General features: G+C 50.9%; 1 protein-coding gene and 1 pseudogene across 1 annotated transcript; one reads left to right on the plus strand and one right to left on the minus strand.

Annotated features, from left to right (window-relative positions):
- Positions 1–1203: 1203 nt before the first annotated feature.
- Positions 1204–9940, minus strand: Pmm1 (phosphomannomutase 1). Its single transcript, XM_051189455.1, has 8 exons — positions 9800–9940; positions 6619–6736; positions 5601–5677; positions 5412–5503; positions 5016–5115; positions 2604–2679; positions 1860–1975; positions 1204–1507 (listed from the first exon to the last, which is right to left on the minus strand). The coding sequence occupies exons 1-8, from the start codon at positions 9884–9886 to the stop codon at positions 1385–1387; spliced, it is 789 nt and encodes a 262-aa protein (XP_051045412.1). The 5' UTR covers positions 9887–9940; the 3' UTR covers positions 1204–1384.
- Positions 9941–11471: 1531 nt separating this feature from the next.
- LOC127225838 (cytochrome P450 2D10-like) lies at positions 11472–14648 on the plus strand (annotated as a pseudogene).
- Positions 14649–15313: the final 665 nt, after the last annotated feature.

The raw sequence follows: 15313 nt of genomic DNA on the forward strand, positions 1-15313 counted from the left end.
AGACCTTCTTCCCAAAGCATTAAAAATGACTCCTATAGATTGATCCCTGACAGATCAGTAGCTGAGGTAGCTCTCATCCATCCCTCAAGTATGACTGCCCCTCTTACCTGGAGTCCTTTTGGGGCTAAGATGTATCCCTTCTACAAAGGTGGGTTACCTAACGGGATAAGTGGGATTACAGACTCAAGAAGGACCTGCCCCAACAGTGACCCTTATGACACCCAATCTGCAATAAAGATGTGGGCCCAGATGCCCAGGATGAAGGGGTCAGTGATTGTCTAGGTGGCCTTGTATGTGTTCCAGGACCACAGGGTAGTCATTTGGGGTGCTTGTACCCCACTTAGTCCTAGAACCCTTTGCACAGAGGCCAGCAACCTAGAAACTGCTAAAAATGGTTGGCTAGTCCCTCACATTGGAAAAGGCCTACCTATTGACACCCCACTGTGAACTAGGCTTCTCTAGCAAGGCCTGTCCATGAAGAACTGTCCTCTGTAAGCCTGAGGACCTGAGTTCAAATCCCTAATTCACCTGTCACCCAGCAATGGGTGGCAGAGACAGGCAGATCCTGTACAGGGAACTTGTTGGTACAGGTGGACCCCAGGGTCACCCAGGACTCCCTCCTGTGAGCAGGCCCTTCTTCAAGCATCATTTTGAGTGGTAGGGCCTCCTCTCTACTCTCAGGCCCTACAGTACCAAGTCCCCAGCCACAGATCACCCATCCCTCCTAACACTGGCAATAAACTCAACTGTGACCCACCCTACCTGTGAGTGCTGTCTGTGAGAGTCCTTTGGGAAGGAGCTGAGGAAGGACATAGCATGTTGGCCATGTTTGGGAATTCAATGGGTCAAAGACCTCCTGGACAAGCCCCTGTCCCCAAACTGAAGAGCATGTGACAGGAACCATCATAGATTCAGATACTTTAATCTGTGACAGTCCCTTCTCTGCCACTTCTCTTCCCCTTTGTGGCCAGCAGGTTCCATAGCATAACTCACCTGCCTCCCTCTGGGGAGAAAACTACTTTTTTTTTTTTTTTTTAAAGTCTTTTGGGACAGGGTTTCTCTATGCAGTTTTGTAGACCAGGCTGGCCTCAAACTCACAGAGATCCACCTGCCTCTGCTTCCCGAGTACTGGGATTAAAGGCAGGCCTGTCCCAAAGACCAGCAGCATCAGAAGCCAGGGGCCAGCAGTGCAGGAAAGTCTTATTGGGAGCCAGCTGGCAGGGGACAGTTGCCATGGACTCTGGTCCTGTGCGGGTAGGCCTTGTGGTGCTCCACATGATGCTACATGCTGGTCCAGAGGAATGGGAACCTTGGCACCCCATGGTTCTCTCTTCAGGCCTGACCAGAGCTCTTTGAAGGTCCCAATGCTTAGCTGTGGCCACCATCATGCCTCATGCGCTGTCTCTGGGAAGAAAAGTTCTCGGCATCGTTGTACAGTATCCTGAGGGGAGACCACACTATGGCCGACAGTCCGGGGGTCTGCATAGATCTCAAAGTCATTCCCACCCTGCATTCAGAGGAAGGACAGACAGAAAAGATATGATCTTAGGTGATGCCTACAGGACAGGAGGTGCCCAGGATTGAGGCCCAAGAGCCACACTTATCATACTGGCTCCTGCAGACTTGCCCTTCTCAGACCTGCCAGGAACCCCACTATCCTGGCTTCTCAGACCTGCCCTGACTTGCTATATAACATGGAACAAGTAAGTATCTTTGGGTCCCAGTCTTCTCAACTGTAGAGTGGGAACGCTGAATGTCTTCTGGGAAGCTCTGAGAGAGGTCTCTGCTCTATTGCCCTGTGTCCTGGCCTTGACCTCAGGTGCTTTGGGTTGAAGGGAACTGGGCAGGGTCACACTTACAGGACTGGTCTCATTGCCAAAGAAGTGGATGATGTCGAAGCTGTCCTCGTCCAGACTATCAAGGCAGTAGCGCTTATCCCAGCCCTCAGGGAAGACATCGAAGCTTATCATGCCTCCTGTGGACGAGTGTGTGGGAGTCATGACAAAATCCTGAGATGGACAGACAAGACTAGCAGCTTGTCAGGGAAGCTCACGAGGCTAACTTTGGGCAAATCATGCTTTGTTTTTTCGACAGTCTCCTGTACCCAGTTTGGCTTTGTATTATGTGGCCAAGGATGGCCTTGAATTCCCCATCTTCCTGTTCTACCTCAAGTGCTGGGATTACAAACACATGGTAGCACGTCTGGCTCTAAAGCACTTTGTTCATTCAACAACCCTGAAAACTAATAAGGGCAGACTTGGGATCTGCAGGGATGGCCAGGGAGACCCAAGGTAACGTAAGCTGGGACACAACTGTAGGTTCTAAGTGATCATGGCATCTGTCCTCCCCTCTGGCTACTGGAGAACGAGCTGAGATGGCAGCTGGGATACCATATGCCCCAGGCACCTCAGGGGAGCAGCTGGTGGCAAAGGGTGAGTCAGTCAGCTTTGGAAAGATCCGCAGAGCCCTTGACTGATGTTCAAGCCAGTTGGACTAGGCATGGGAAGGGTAGGGACCACTCAACACCAGGTACCCATTGGGCACAATTGGATAGGTAAATGGTGTCCGTTGCTGTGCCTGAGCCCACCACAGGAAAGACATACCTCGGGAGAACCGCAGCCCCTTGCCAGCAAACTCTGTCTTCAGGGCTTCCACAAACTTCTCCCGAATCTTCTCCTTCTGCACAGGGAAGGGGTGCATATTGGCTCAGAGGGCCTACTATATACCACACCTGGAACCCTCACCAGCTCCCAGGTCTTCTGGGCGAATACGGCCCCCACTTTACAGATGAGGAAATGGGAGGTCAGTGCTGGGGCTGAGACCCAGAAATCAGTGACCCCCACCAATAGGGGTTTGGAGGCTTAAGAAGGGGAGGACACGAGAGTAGTATCAAGTGAGGCAGGACCCTGCCTGAGATCTACAGGCTGACTGGGTTCCAGGCCTGGTGGCTATGCTGTTAGCTTTGTGGCCCTAGGCAAGTTACCTGACCTCTCTGAGCCCATTTACAGAACTAAATGATAGGGAATTAGTGGCCACCCTCTGCTTCTCCCTCAAGGAAACAAGAGCTGAGAGATGTGTGCCCCCTGCTGGCCTAGACTTTACCTTCCTAGCAGGTGGTATGCCTCAGGGACAGCAAGCACCCTGGGTGCTCACTCTGAGCCCAGGGCTGGGGGCTGTACTTCCCTCCTTTAGCTGATAGCTGGTCATTGGTTGGACAGCTTCATGTGCCAAGTCCAGCCCTAACATGTCCAACTTGATGACCCTAGCTAACTAAGCTCCGCAGGAAGGCACCTCACCACCCCTCCCTGGAGTCTGCAGGAGGTTTAAAGTAGGCCTGTGCCATTCGGACTGTGTACAGGAACACAGTTCTCAGAACACATCCACACATCCCAGAGGAGGGGATAAAGAACCACAGATGAGGGAAGGGACTGGGATGCCTGCCAGCCAAATCCCAGCCTCCCCCTTCTGCTCCAGGCCAGGTTCATTACCTGTTCTTCATCCCCATCTGGTCTGTAAAGCTGCCTTTCCAATCTTACTAGGTAAATAGGAAGTAGAGCTGAGACTACCTGAGAAACATGGGAAGGGGCCCCCTGGCTGCAAGGTTGTCAATGATCAGTCCCAACTATCCCAACAGGAAAAGTCCCTTATTCCTGTGTCTACTGCCCCCTGTAGGCCGGCCTCTGTGCACTGTGGGAGTTGCAACATCAAGACCCAACCACTGTCAGGGAAGCACCCAGGACCAGTCAGCTATGTCACAACTACGCTCTGCAACCAACTCCCTATGTGACCTGGGATGAAAGTCACTTCTCTGAGCCTTGGTTTCCACATCAATACAATGGGAATAAAACACCTGTTCATTCATTCAAAAGCATTTCATGGCAGGTAGGCACGGTGGGACACACCTATAATACCAGCCAACAGGAAGCCTCAAGTTGGAGGCCAGCCTGCACATTAAGACATTGTTTCAAAAAGAAAATGTTTCTTAGTGTGGGGGTGTTGTGGGTCAGTGGTAGGGTACTTGCCTAGCATGTATGAGACCCTGGGATCCATCCCCAGAACCAGGGGTCTCTGCATGGGACATGTAAGGGGTTTGGGTCTGGACATGGCAGGAGTAGCGAGGGTGGAGAAGAGGAGGACAGGACAGCCTGGTCTGGACAGTGTGTGTCTGGCAGAAGGCCCAGTGCCGAGGAAATGGCATTCCTAGAAATGAGCAGAAGTCATGGCTGCAACAGGGAGCAAGGGAAGAGCAGCTGCTGAGTGAGAACATGGATGAAGCACATGAGAGCATGGATGGATGAACTCATGCCACCCCTGAAACAGGTGGTGATCAAGGACCACGCAAAATGCAGGGTAATGTTAAAGGAGATGGTGTATAAGCTGAGTATGTTGGCACACACTTGTAACCCCAGCATTTGAGAAGCTAAGGGAGAGCACAAGTTCAAGGCCAACCTGGGTGAATACCAACAAAAAGAAAATCTGGCCATTTAAGAAAACTTGAAAATTCTGGATGCAAGTGAAAACGTGACATCATAGACAGAAGGCTGAAAAGGTTAGTAGGAGGGCAGACAAAGGCCTCAGGGCTGTGAGGAGCTTGAGATGCTGCCCAGCCAGCACTGGCCAGCCACAGAAGGCTTGTCACTGGGGAGATATAGGCTGATGTGTTTTAGTTCTCAAAGGACAAAGGAAGGGACTGGGGTAAACTGGAAGAGACACGTTAGCTCGTGAGGACAAGCAGATGGGAACCTAGAGTTGTTGGTTCTGGTGTGGGTATGAATGTGGCAATGGTACTGAGGCCATAGAGTGGGTCACTAGGGGCTGGTGGCACAGGTTACCAGGGAAGAGACCAGTAGTGACAGAAAGAGGCTGATGTGTCCACAGAAATGACACACAGCAGGTGCCCCAAGTGTGAACTCAAGATTCTGCCTCAAAAACCCATTTTACTGATGAGAAAGTAAAGCTCAGAGTGTTGAGTGACAGTAGCTCATATGGGCCTACAGCTGCTCAGTAAATGGCACCTTGTCCAGTTCAGAGAACTCAATCCTCTCCTCCAGGGTACAGCTGCGGCCAATGGGCGAGATGTTCAGCATGCCATTCCGGAACTCTATGAAGGTTCCCCTAGGAGTGATAAGGGAAAGGGGTTTGAGAGCAAGAAGCCTCAGGGAGGAGAGAAGAACAACTTTGAATTCAAATCCTATCTAGAACCAGTCTCCTTGGATTTCACAGGGTATAAGAAACCACCCACGTATAAGTTAGGGTCCTGGACCTGGGGGGGGTATAGATAATTGGTAGAACACTTGCCTGGCATGGGCAATTTTCCTGGGTTCTGACCTCAGTTCAGAAATAAAAAATTCAGGGGTTCTAGGAAGGACTCCCACCCTTTTCCCCCAAACCCAGCTCAATGGGGGCCTCACCGCTTCTTGGGCAATCTGAGCAGAGCCATGTAACTAAGACAGAAGTTGATCAAGTCCTGCAGTAGCTCCTCCCCCAGGTGGCTCTGGATCGTCTGTGTAAGGAACACAAGGCTTGAACTGTGGCACACAAGACAGATAGAACCTAGCTTGGAAAAGTGGGCACCCCAGCTAAGGCCTGGGGACACTGACCTGCTTGGAGAGTAGCCGTCCATGCTTGTACTGCACTGTTCCATTCTCGGCAAACACATAATCAAAATTCTCAATGACTTGATGGAGACCCATGGAGAAGCCGGAGAGAAAGAAAGGGCATGAGACAAGGACACACAGTCACTCCAGAGCAAGCGCTGGGGACGAGGGCCCAGCTGTTTGGCTTGGCAGTCTGCACCCACTTTTCCACCCTAAACCGGCTTTCCTGGCCTCCTTTCCTCCTGCACCTTTGTATTCTTATGCACCAGCCAGTCACTCCTCTAGGCCTTCTCATCCTCCAGCATCCAGCTCCCTCCTCTAGCAGATTTTCCAGGAATGCCAAGAGAGGGCACGGTTTCCACCCTGCTCCAGCAGCCTTCCCATACCCCCCACCCAAAGACTCCACTCTCCTTTCTGTCTCCCTCTCTGTTGCCCACAGGGTCGGCACAGCAGTTTCCAGCTCTGGGTGCCCTGTAGTGTCTGGGTAGTAGACGATGATGAGTGAGGCTATGGGTGTGGGAAAAGGGGGACGCAGACAGATAGCAGAGAGTTTCTACTTGCTGGTGAATAAATGAGGGGTAAGGTAAAGGGATAAGGGGGAAGGGTTTTAGGGTTTTTGTCTTTTGTTTTTCAAGATAGGGGTTCTTTATGAAACAGCTCTGGCTGTCCAGGAACTAGCTCTGTACACCAGGCTCACCTTAAACTCACAGTGATCCGCCTGCCTCTGACTCCCAAGTGCTGACCGACATAAGAAGCAATAAACAAATGGAAATCAAGACCCAGCAGGGAGAAATGAGAATGTGTACCGCCTAAGGACAGGATGCTGCCACTCTGCTTCTAGCTGACTTACCAGAAATTAGCACAGTGGCTTCTGACAGGTGCTCACTAAATGTCTGTTCAGGGTGGAGGCATCGGTCTGTCCCTTCTCCACCTCTTCTGCCCCACAGAAGCAGAAATATCCAGCTCCACCCTCCTTCAACCCCACCCAACCCCAGCTTGAAAAGATGTCCCCCATTCCTACCTTCATCCCCATCACCCAGCTGCTCAGCGATCTTTGAGTAGTCAGAGCCACCCACCACGCCAATCTGCACCCTACTTCGAAGCTTCTGCAGGAAGGCTGATACCTCAGGGTCAATTTTCTGTGGGGGACAGGAAGGACAAAAAGACTCTGGTTATCAAAGATTGAGATACATGCCTTTAATCCCAGCACTTGGGAGGCAGAGGCCAGCCTGGTCTATAGAGCTAGTTCTAGGTCAGCCAGAGCTGTTACACAGAGAAACCTTATCTCCAAAAAAAAACAACAAAATCTAGGACTTCAGGTTGGGTGGTGATGGCATGCACCTTTAATCCTAGCACTCAGGAGTCAGAGGCAGGAGGATCTGAGTTCAAGGCCAGCCAGGGCTACACAGAGAAACCCTGTCTTTTTCCTTTTTTTTTTTTTGTTTTTGAGCAGGGTTTCTCTGTGGCTTTGAGGCTATCCTGAAACTAGCTCTTGTAGACCAGGCTGGTCTGGAACTCAGATATTCATCTGCCTCTCTGCCTGAGTGCTGGGACTAAAGGTGTAAACCACCACACCCTGGCTGTGAAACCCTGTCTTAAAAATGTCTAGACCTCTACTTGACTCCTAGTGCTCAGGATCAGGGAGCCCACCTTCCACCTGAATCTAAGCACCCCTACTTAAAAAGCCAGAATTGTGAAATGCAAAACTGCTTGAGCACTAACACAATGTCCAAAGTGGAGAATTTCACAGATGATCAAGTGAAGTGTTGCAACCAAGACAAGTAAAAATATTACTCAAAATAGGGTGGGAATATATCCTCATGGCAGAGCACTTCCTGGTGGAGGAACTTGCCTTGAGACCTAATAACCTGAGTTCAATCCCAAGGAGGACCTCCTGCACCACTGCCTGGCCTAAAAGAATACATTTATTTTCTTGTAGCTTTGGAGCCTGTCCTGGAACTAGCTTTGTAGACCAGGCTGACCTTGAACTCAGAGATCCGCCTGCCTCTTCCTACTGAGTGCTGGAATTAAACGCAGCACCACAATTGCCTGGCAAGAATTTTGAGAATATTAGAAGTTGCTTTAGGCTGTTTATCAGTTATAAACACAAATTTTGTGTGGGTCCATCCTATCACCATAACTCATTATGTATACATATGTTCAGAATCTGAAAAACATGCTAAACCACAAAATTTCTAGTTGCAAACCTTTCAAATAAAAGACTGTTCACTTGCACAAGGCAGAGACCTCAGAAATTCCCCCTGCTAAGCTGAGTTACCAGAGACCTTTCTTTGCCTCATTTCCCCTTTTAAAACATGTCTACCACAGTGGGAGCCACTTTAAGGGGAATCAGTTATTTTTAAACGAAACAATTTGTTCAAAGTGCATCAAGATTCTCCACTAAGGAATCCTGAAGAGTCAGAACTCAAACTTTGATATATTCAGATATCAAAGAGGCAATGGTAGAGGGGAACAGGACTCCCAAAGTGTTCTCCATTGAAGTAAGTTGGTACAATTGTTTTGGATAGCATTTGGCAAGATCCACTGAACCTTTTTTTTTTTTTTTTTTTTTTTTTTTTTTGAGCCAGGGTTTCTCTGTATTACTTTGGAGCCTGTCCTGAAACTAGGCTGGCCTTGAACCCAGAGATCTGCCTGCTTCTGCCTCCTGAGTGCTGGGACTAAAGGAGTGTCCCAGCCACCAAGGCCTGGCTGATCCACTGCCGGGTCAAACAGTATTTCAACTTCTCGTCTAAGGCACATACACCAGTTCCTCGGGGTATAGTTTATAATAGTGAAAACTGCAAGCAACTCCCATGCTTATCAGCCAAACAATGACACATGCTTTGCTTCCTTGGCAAGGGTACAGATAAGGCCAGATCTGTGCTTCTAACGAGGCAGGGTCTCAAGCAAGTTGTAGAGAGCCACAAGTCACTAACACAGCCTAACAAAAATAACATCTAATATTTTCTATGGGCAGAGAGACCCAGATGAAAGCACCAAGAGAAGCCATACCACATAGACATATTACCTTGGGGAGGAGAGGCTGGCCCTAGGATACTGGTGAAGTCTAAGTGGTCTTTAGCCTTTAATGTTTGCATTTTTTTTTCTTTTTTACTAAAAAAAAAATGCACTAGTGAACGCATGTACAATTAAAAATTAACAGCCTAGCAGTAAACAAATTGGCAAGCAGTTTTTGTTCAGGCCTTGCCACGTCAGTGCCGCACAGGGTCAGGAGAGGCATGCCTAGGCGGGACCACCCTCTTCCGATCCTGAGACCTTCATTCCTGATCCACCCATGATGGAAAGGTGGTTGATCCCTTCTAGAGATGGAAGGGGCTATCATCTGGAGCCTAAGACTTAGGTCCCCACCAGCTTCTGTTCGGGACGAATTTTCAGGCCATCCCCATTATCCCCGCCCCGCAAGGGAAAGTGAACTACTAGAAGGATGTGCAGGAACGACCCAGGATGAGACAAAGGGAGAAAAACTGAGTAAGAGCAAAGGTGGGAGGCTGAACCATAAAGTGCAGGTAGAAAGAAAATACACTGCCATTTTTACTGTGACTCAGTGACCCTCTTGTAATTAGACTAGCCCTGGAGCCTCTCACTTCACATGCGTGGAGCCAAAACGACAGGACTAATAAAAAGCAAAACTTACTAAAAAAGCAGGTTTCTCCCTCCGACCTGAGGTGGAAGGTAAAACCCTGAAGAGGCTTAAGAAACTAAACCCAGGGTTAGGTCTGTGGACGCCAGGGCGAAGGCTTTTGCCTTCACTAGAGGGCGACTGAAGGCTTTGAAGAGCACCGAGATCTGCCTGGACTCCGCGTTCTTACGAAAGCTTGAGGACTGGCTAGTTGTGCATCCCAGGGTTGAAACAGGGTGGGAGTATCCCAGACGCCAGCGTGGGCCGGTGGAAGCCTTGGGCCCGGGACACCTGGCCTCCCACCCATAGTCGTTCCTCCCAGGCCTGGATCCAGTCTCAGCGCTCTCGGGAAGCACTCGAGCGCTCACACGCGGAGCGCTGCGGCTTGGAAGGCCTGGGGGCCCTGGGTCCCATCTCCTCGCTGACAGGGGCGCGACCACCGCGTTCCACATTTCACACCCGGTCGCGTGGGTGTTCGCGATCACGTTGCTGCCCACTTCATGCTAGATCACGGATATCCGCGTGACACTCGGCGGGAGCTGCCAAACCTCGGAGCCCTTACCTGGCGAGCTGGCGTGAGGGTCCCGTCCACGTCAAACAGGCAGAGGATGCGCTCTTTCCTGCGGGTGCCCTCGACAGCGACAGCCATGGCTGCAACTCTGCGCGCCAAGCGCTGTCGCCGCTGCTGCAGCCGGGGTCGCGTGCGACGCGACAGAGGTCGGGCGGGACCGGGGCGGGGCCAGATGCAAGGAACGGGGAGGAGGAGTGGCCATCGCCGAAAGCGGACGCTACTGGCACTTAGGATGGAGGGGCGTGGTAATAGGCGGAGTCAGAGTTCTCAGTGCTGACCGAGACAGGAACCCGCGGGGAAGAGGGGTGGAACCGGAAGGCGGTGTCGGCCAAGATGGGGCTTTAGCTGGTTGCTGACGATTTCAGAGGTGGGGCTAGAGGTGAGGTGGGGTGGGGTGGGGTGGGGCGAGGGCGGGGCTCAGCTGGGCTGCTTGTGGTTCCCAAGGTTTGTAAGGCAAAGGGATTGATAGCCCTGTAGATCTTGAAGAAATCTCCAGAAGAACCTGGTACACTGACTCACCTGTAATCCAGCACTCGGGAAGTAAAGACCGCTTGCGGCACCACTGCCCAGATGTTACTCTTAGTTATATTTTTGTTTACTTTATGTGTTTGTGGGTGGGCACATGCATGAAACAGCATGTGGGTGGAGGTCAGAGGGCAGTTTACAAGAGCCATTTCTGTTCCTCCACCATTGTAGATCCCATAAATTGAACTCAGGTCATTAGGTTTGGCACAGGTGCCTTTACCCACTGAGCCATCTAAGTGGATAACGTACATTAAATGCATTTGATGTAGGCTTGAGCATAAGGCTTAAGAAAAAAGAGAGGAGTCATTTGTTAGAAGTGTCCATTTTCTTCACGACTGCCCATCCTAACCACAGGTCTGATAGGAGGACACTGGCTGTAGGGCCCTGCATGGACCCCTGAGGTGCTTTGAGCAAGCCTGAAGCTGTTGGAGGGAACTCCTTGCCCCAAGGCTGCTGTTGGTACTCTTCCCGTTTTGATAACACACCTCGTGACAACACACACCTCGTGACAACACACACCTCATGACAACACACACCTAGTAGGGAGGAGCTAAGCCTAAAATTCCTGTAATTTTCCACTGTGCTGTGAGTCAGTATTTAAGCCCTCAACAAAGGGCATTAGGCATTTGGCATTCCAACATTGCCATTGAATGGATGATCCGCTGTCTTGTCTTTATTTCAATCTCTAGGCCTTCACCCGATTTGTGGAACAGATGGTAGCGCGGGCGCTAAAACTGCCTACATATCTCCATATGGAAGATTCCATATGGAAGAGACTGACCTGCCAAAAAACAAAGGGTGAATAAAGGAAAGAGACCCACGTGACAAGAACTTGACCCAACTTGTGGGTTCCAGAGCCTGACTATTCTCAGATCTTGTTGCTCTCCTACAACACACACTGAGTAAGCACCTGGGGAGGTAGGAAACCTCTGAGGCTGACCTCCCTGGCCTGCTTTGGTTCTCTCCACCCTCCTTCTAACTAAAGAGTGAACATAACTTAGCTCAAGGCAGAGGACAAAGGGCAGCCTCCTTTATAAGACTGCCCAGGCTGTGGCAAGAGTGTCTGTCCTGGCTACAGGCGACTTGAGTGAGGGCTGTGAGGTTTCCCCAAAGAAGCCAGAGAAGCAATGTGGCAGCCATGGGGCTGCTGGCTGGAGATAGAAGGTCTGTGGTCTGCGGTCATGTTCACTCATCTTCATATCACTGGTGGATCTGCTGTATCGGAGCCAGCGCTGGACTGCCCGCTACCCACCAGGCCTCATGCCATTGCCTGTACTATGCAGCCTGCTGCAGGTGGACCTCAAGAATATGCCATACAGCTTGTACCAAGTGAGGGGATATGATAGTAGGGGGCAGCAGAGGCATGGTGCTGAAGCAACAGACATTCAAGAGGAAGGGCTGAGGTGGCTGGGCTTCCTGAGGGAGGGCACTGAGTCCTGAGGACACTCAAAGACATGGGGACACAATGGCCAGAAGATGGGGCAGGATGTAACAGCAGGCCTTCCATTAGTTGGATAGAGCAGAAGCCATAGAGGCCCCCAAGTCCCCTCAGTGAATGAAGTGTCAGGGATGTGGGAGAGGGATCAGGGTCTAGTGCATCATGGTGGTCAAGAAACCTCAAGGAACCAGAAACTCCTCAGGTAAGGTGGGATGCTAAGGGCCCCAGTGGCAGTTTCCTGGCTCTCCCAAGATTCTAGCCAGGTGATCTCATGTATTATGAATCCTTTGCTGAAGGTAGAAAATGAGACACCCAGCCATAAAGCAACAGATCTCAGACTGGGAATGAAGCTCAGTGATAGAGCATTTGCCCAGGATATATGAAGTCCTGAGGTCAGTAACACACGCACGCACACATACGCACAAACACACATGGACACGCATGTATGCATGCACAAACAATACACAAATGAATGCATTAATGCATGCTTGAACAATGCACACAAATGCATGTACTCATGCATGTATGAATATAATATACAAGCAACACATACACACTCACATGCATGTACACATGCATGAATAAAGAATACATTAAGACTTTCATGGTGAGCCTGGTTCTAGCATTGGCTGGGAACCTCCACTTTATAATTGCTCGGTCCCTCTTTAGTTTCAGGGTTGCTTTGGTGATGTGTGCAGCCTGCAGATGGCCTGCAAGCCAGTCATTGTGATCAATGGACTAAAGGCGGTGTGTGAGGTGCTGGTGAACTGTGGAGAGGACACTGCTGACCGTGTGTCCAATCTATGACCTCCTGGACTTTGGGCCTAAATCCAGAGGCAGAGGACTGGAGCAGGGGACTGGGGTGGGCAAAAGTGGTGTCACAGATAGGCCTGTGGGCAGGGCCTGAGGTGGTGACGTAGTCAAGCAATACAACCAAAGTTGCTGAGTGCTGAAAGCAGTGGACAGTACAGCCAGTGTCCTTGCTCACACACAGATGTGTCTACAGGTGTGATCCTTGCACCTTACGGGCCTGAATGTAGAGAGCAGAGTCGATTCTGCCCTACACGCAATTTCGGTCTGGGCAAGAAATCACTGGAGCAGTGGGTGACAGATGAGGCTGGCCACCTCTGTGATTCCTTCGCTGACCAAGCTGGTGTGTGATGGGTGAGGATGCAGACAGGCACAGGGACACATGAGCAGTACAGCGACTATCTTGTGTCTCCACTCCCTCAATCCTCAATTGAGGATGTCCCTCAATCCCAGCACCATACTGAACAAAGCTGTGTGTAATCTCTCATTTTTGCTCATTGCTTTGAGAATGACGACCCTTACCTCACCAGAATTTTGAAAATAGCAGAAGGACATTTGGAAGAACTTTCTGGCTTCATTGCGGAGGTAGGAGGCTCAGGGCAGCCTGTAGAGCCACTTCTATGCTGTCCATGGTCTCAGAGGAAGCTGTGTGCCAAGGCCATGAGAGAGGCCTTCTGGGAGTCAACTGCAAGAGGCAAGGCCTGGAGCTTGATGAACATCTGACAACAGGAGGGGAGAAGTGAACCAAGTCAGGGTTTCTAGTAAGAGAGGGAACCTGCACCTTCTGCGTACATGGAAGCCACACTAGATTTTCAGGGTAGAATATTCCTTCTGTTCACCTCAGCTTAAGAGTCTAAAGGGTGGAACTGAGGAGGAGGCAGGGGATGGGTGTAGATGAACAGGCTCTGGGGTCATTGTGAAGGAGGCTGGGATCTGAGTAGAGGAGGCATTCCAGCATCAGCCAAGTGGAGAGTGGATAAAAGCTTGCCAAGCGAGTTTGAGCCTAAAACCCATGGAGGGTAGAGACAATGGATCGTACACCTTGTCCTATTACTGGCTCACACACACCATGGCTCATGAGCCCCATACATGATAATGAATAATTAATTTTAAGAGGAAGCACTGAGACTTCCTCTGTGGCTGCCAAAGGTTTTGAACACGTTTCCAATGTTCCTGCACATTCCAGGGCTGCCTGACAAGGTCTTCCTACGCCAGAAGGTGTTTATGGCCATGTTGGAGAAGCTGTTGGCTGAGCACAAGATGACCTGGGAGCCTGCCCAGCCACCCCAAGACCTGACTGATGCTTTCCTGGCTGAAGTGGAAAAAGTGAGGGACAGCTGCAGAAGATGGGGGCAGAGGCATTGGTTAAAGTGTCCTGTGGATTCTGAGGCCAGGCAGGTAGGGCCTGAGTACTATTCAGTGACTCAGCACCTAAGCTACATGGAGACAGTTGGAGGGTGTTGTGGGGTTTCCTCTCTTTCTCCCCTGTGCCCACCTTTTCTGCCTGGCCCAGGCCAAGGGGAATCCTGAGAGCAGCTTCAATGATGAGAACCTGCGCATGGTGGTGGCTGACCTGTTCACGGCGGGGATGGTGACCACCTCAACCACACTGTCCTGGCCCTGCTGCTCATGATCCTGCAACCGGATGTGCAGAGTGAGCCTGGCTGGGGCTGGGAGGGAGGAAAGACAGAAAGACAGAGGCATAATCTCTTATCTCACTTAAGATACTCATGACTCTCAGCACTGGTTTGAACCAGACTCTGCATGAGTCATGTGATCTCAGCCCCTAACACAGAGGTGGGTGAGGTTGAGCTGCAGCCCCTTTGGCTCCTTAACTGAGGAGACACTGTCTGTCCAGGCTGTGTCCAATAAGAGATCCAGGTGTGGTATCCAGACATGTCAGATCAGGCCTGTATGCCCTTCACCAATGCTGTCATTCATGAGGTGCAGCGATTTGGGAACATCTCCACATTGAATTTGCCAATCATCACATCTCAGGACATTGAAGTACAGGGCTTCCTCATCCCCAAGGTAGGCATGGGCCCTCCTACTATTATTACATCATGACACCAGCACAGATGGGCGGGAAAGCACAAGAGCAGCACACCCTGGATTTCCAACACGCTGACAAGACCAGCCTGGTGCAGGTAAACTGCAGCACTGAGTGACCTCAGCAAAGAGAAATGGCCAATGACAGTGACACAGGGGATTTTAGAAAACACTGCACACAGAAACAGGTCTGGTTGGGCACCCATGGGAGACTCCTTACAGGACTACCATGACCTTAGCTAAGGGGCTGGGAGCCTCTGAGGCTGAGGTTGAATGGCAGAATCCAGTGTGTGCAGAAAGTGGTTGTGGATGTGCTTACGATAACCAGGGTATTGGCAGCCCTCATGACCAGGGCCATGTTAGCCCTGTCCCAGTCCAGTTCACACCATGTGCTCCACTTCTTCTCCTGCCTCCTGCAGCGCTTTAGCTTCTCGGTGCCCGCTGGACAGCCCCGGCCTAGTGACCATGGGGTCTCTGCAACGCCAGTTGCCCCCCCTTCCCCTACCAGCTCTGTGCTGTGCTGCGCCAGCAGGGATACTCTTTCCAGTCCTGCTCTGTAGCTAGGACTGAGCCATGCACAATAAAGTAGTCTTGTGGCTGCCAGTTTCCTGCCCCATCCTCAATTCCTATATCTGCTGGATCAGACAAAAGTCTCCAACCAACCTGTACCACTGGTCTCATCC

This window comes from Phodopus roborovskii, unplaced genomic scaffold (genome assembly GCF_943737965.1).
Source record: "Phodopus roborovskii unplaced genomic scaffold, PHOROB, whole genome shotgun sequence".
NCBI classification, from domain to species: domain Eukaryota; kingdom Metazoa; phylum Chordata; class Mammalia; order Rodentia; family Cricetidae; genus Phodopus; species Phodopus roborovskii.

What these genes read in the sequence shown, in the direction of transcription:
- Pmm1 (XM_051189455.1), bottom strand. Translation starts at nt 9,886, where the DNA reads ATGGCTGTCGCTGTCGAGGGCACCCGCAGGAAAGAGCGCATCCTCTGC. An exon ending in GACGGCTACTCTCCAAGCAG is followed by an intron (nt 5,504 to 5,600) that starts GTCAGTGTCCCC and finishes TTCCTTACACAG; the next exon opens with ACGATCCAGAGCCACCTGGG. An exon ending in CTCAGATTGCCCAAGAAGCG is followed by an intron (nt 5,116 to 5,411) that starts GTGAGGCCCCCA and finishes TATCACTCCTAG; the next exon opens with GGGAACCTTCATAGAGTTCC.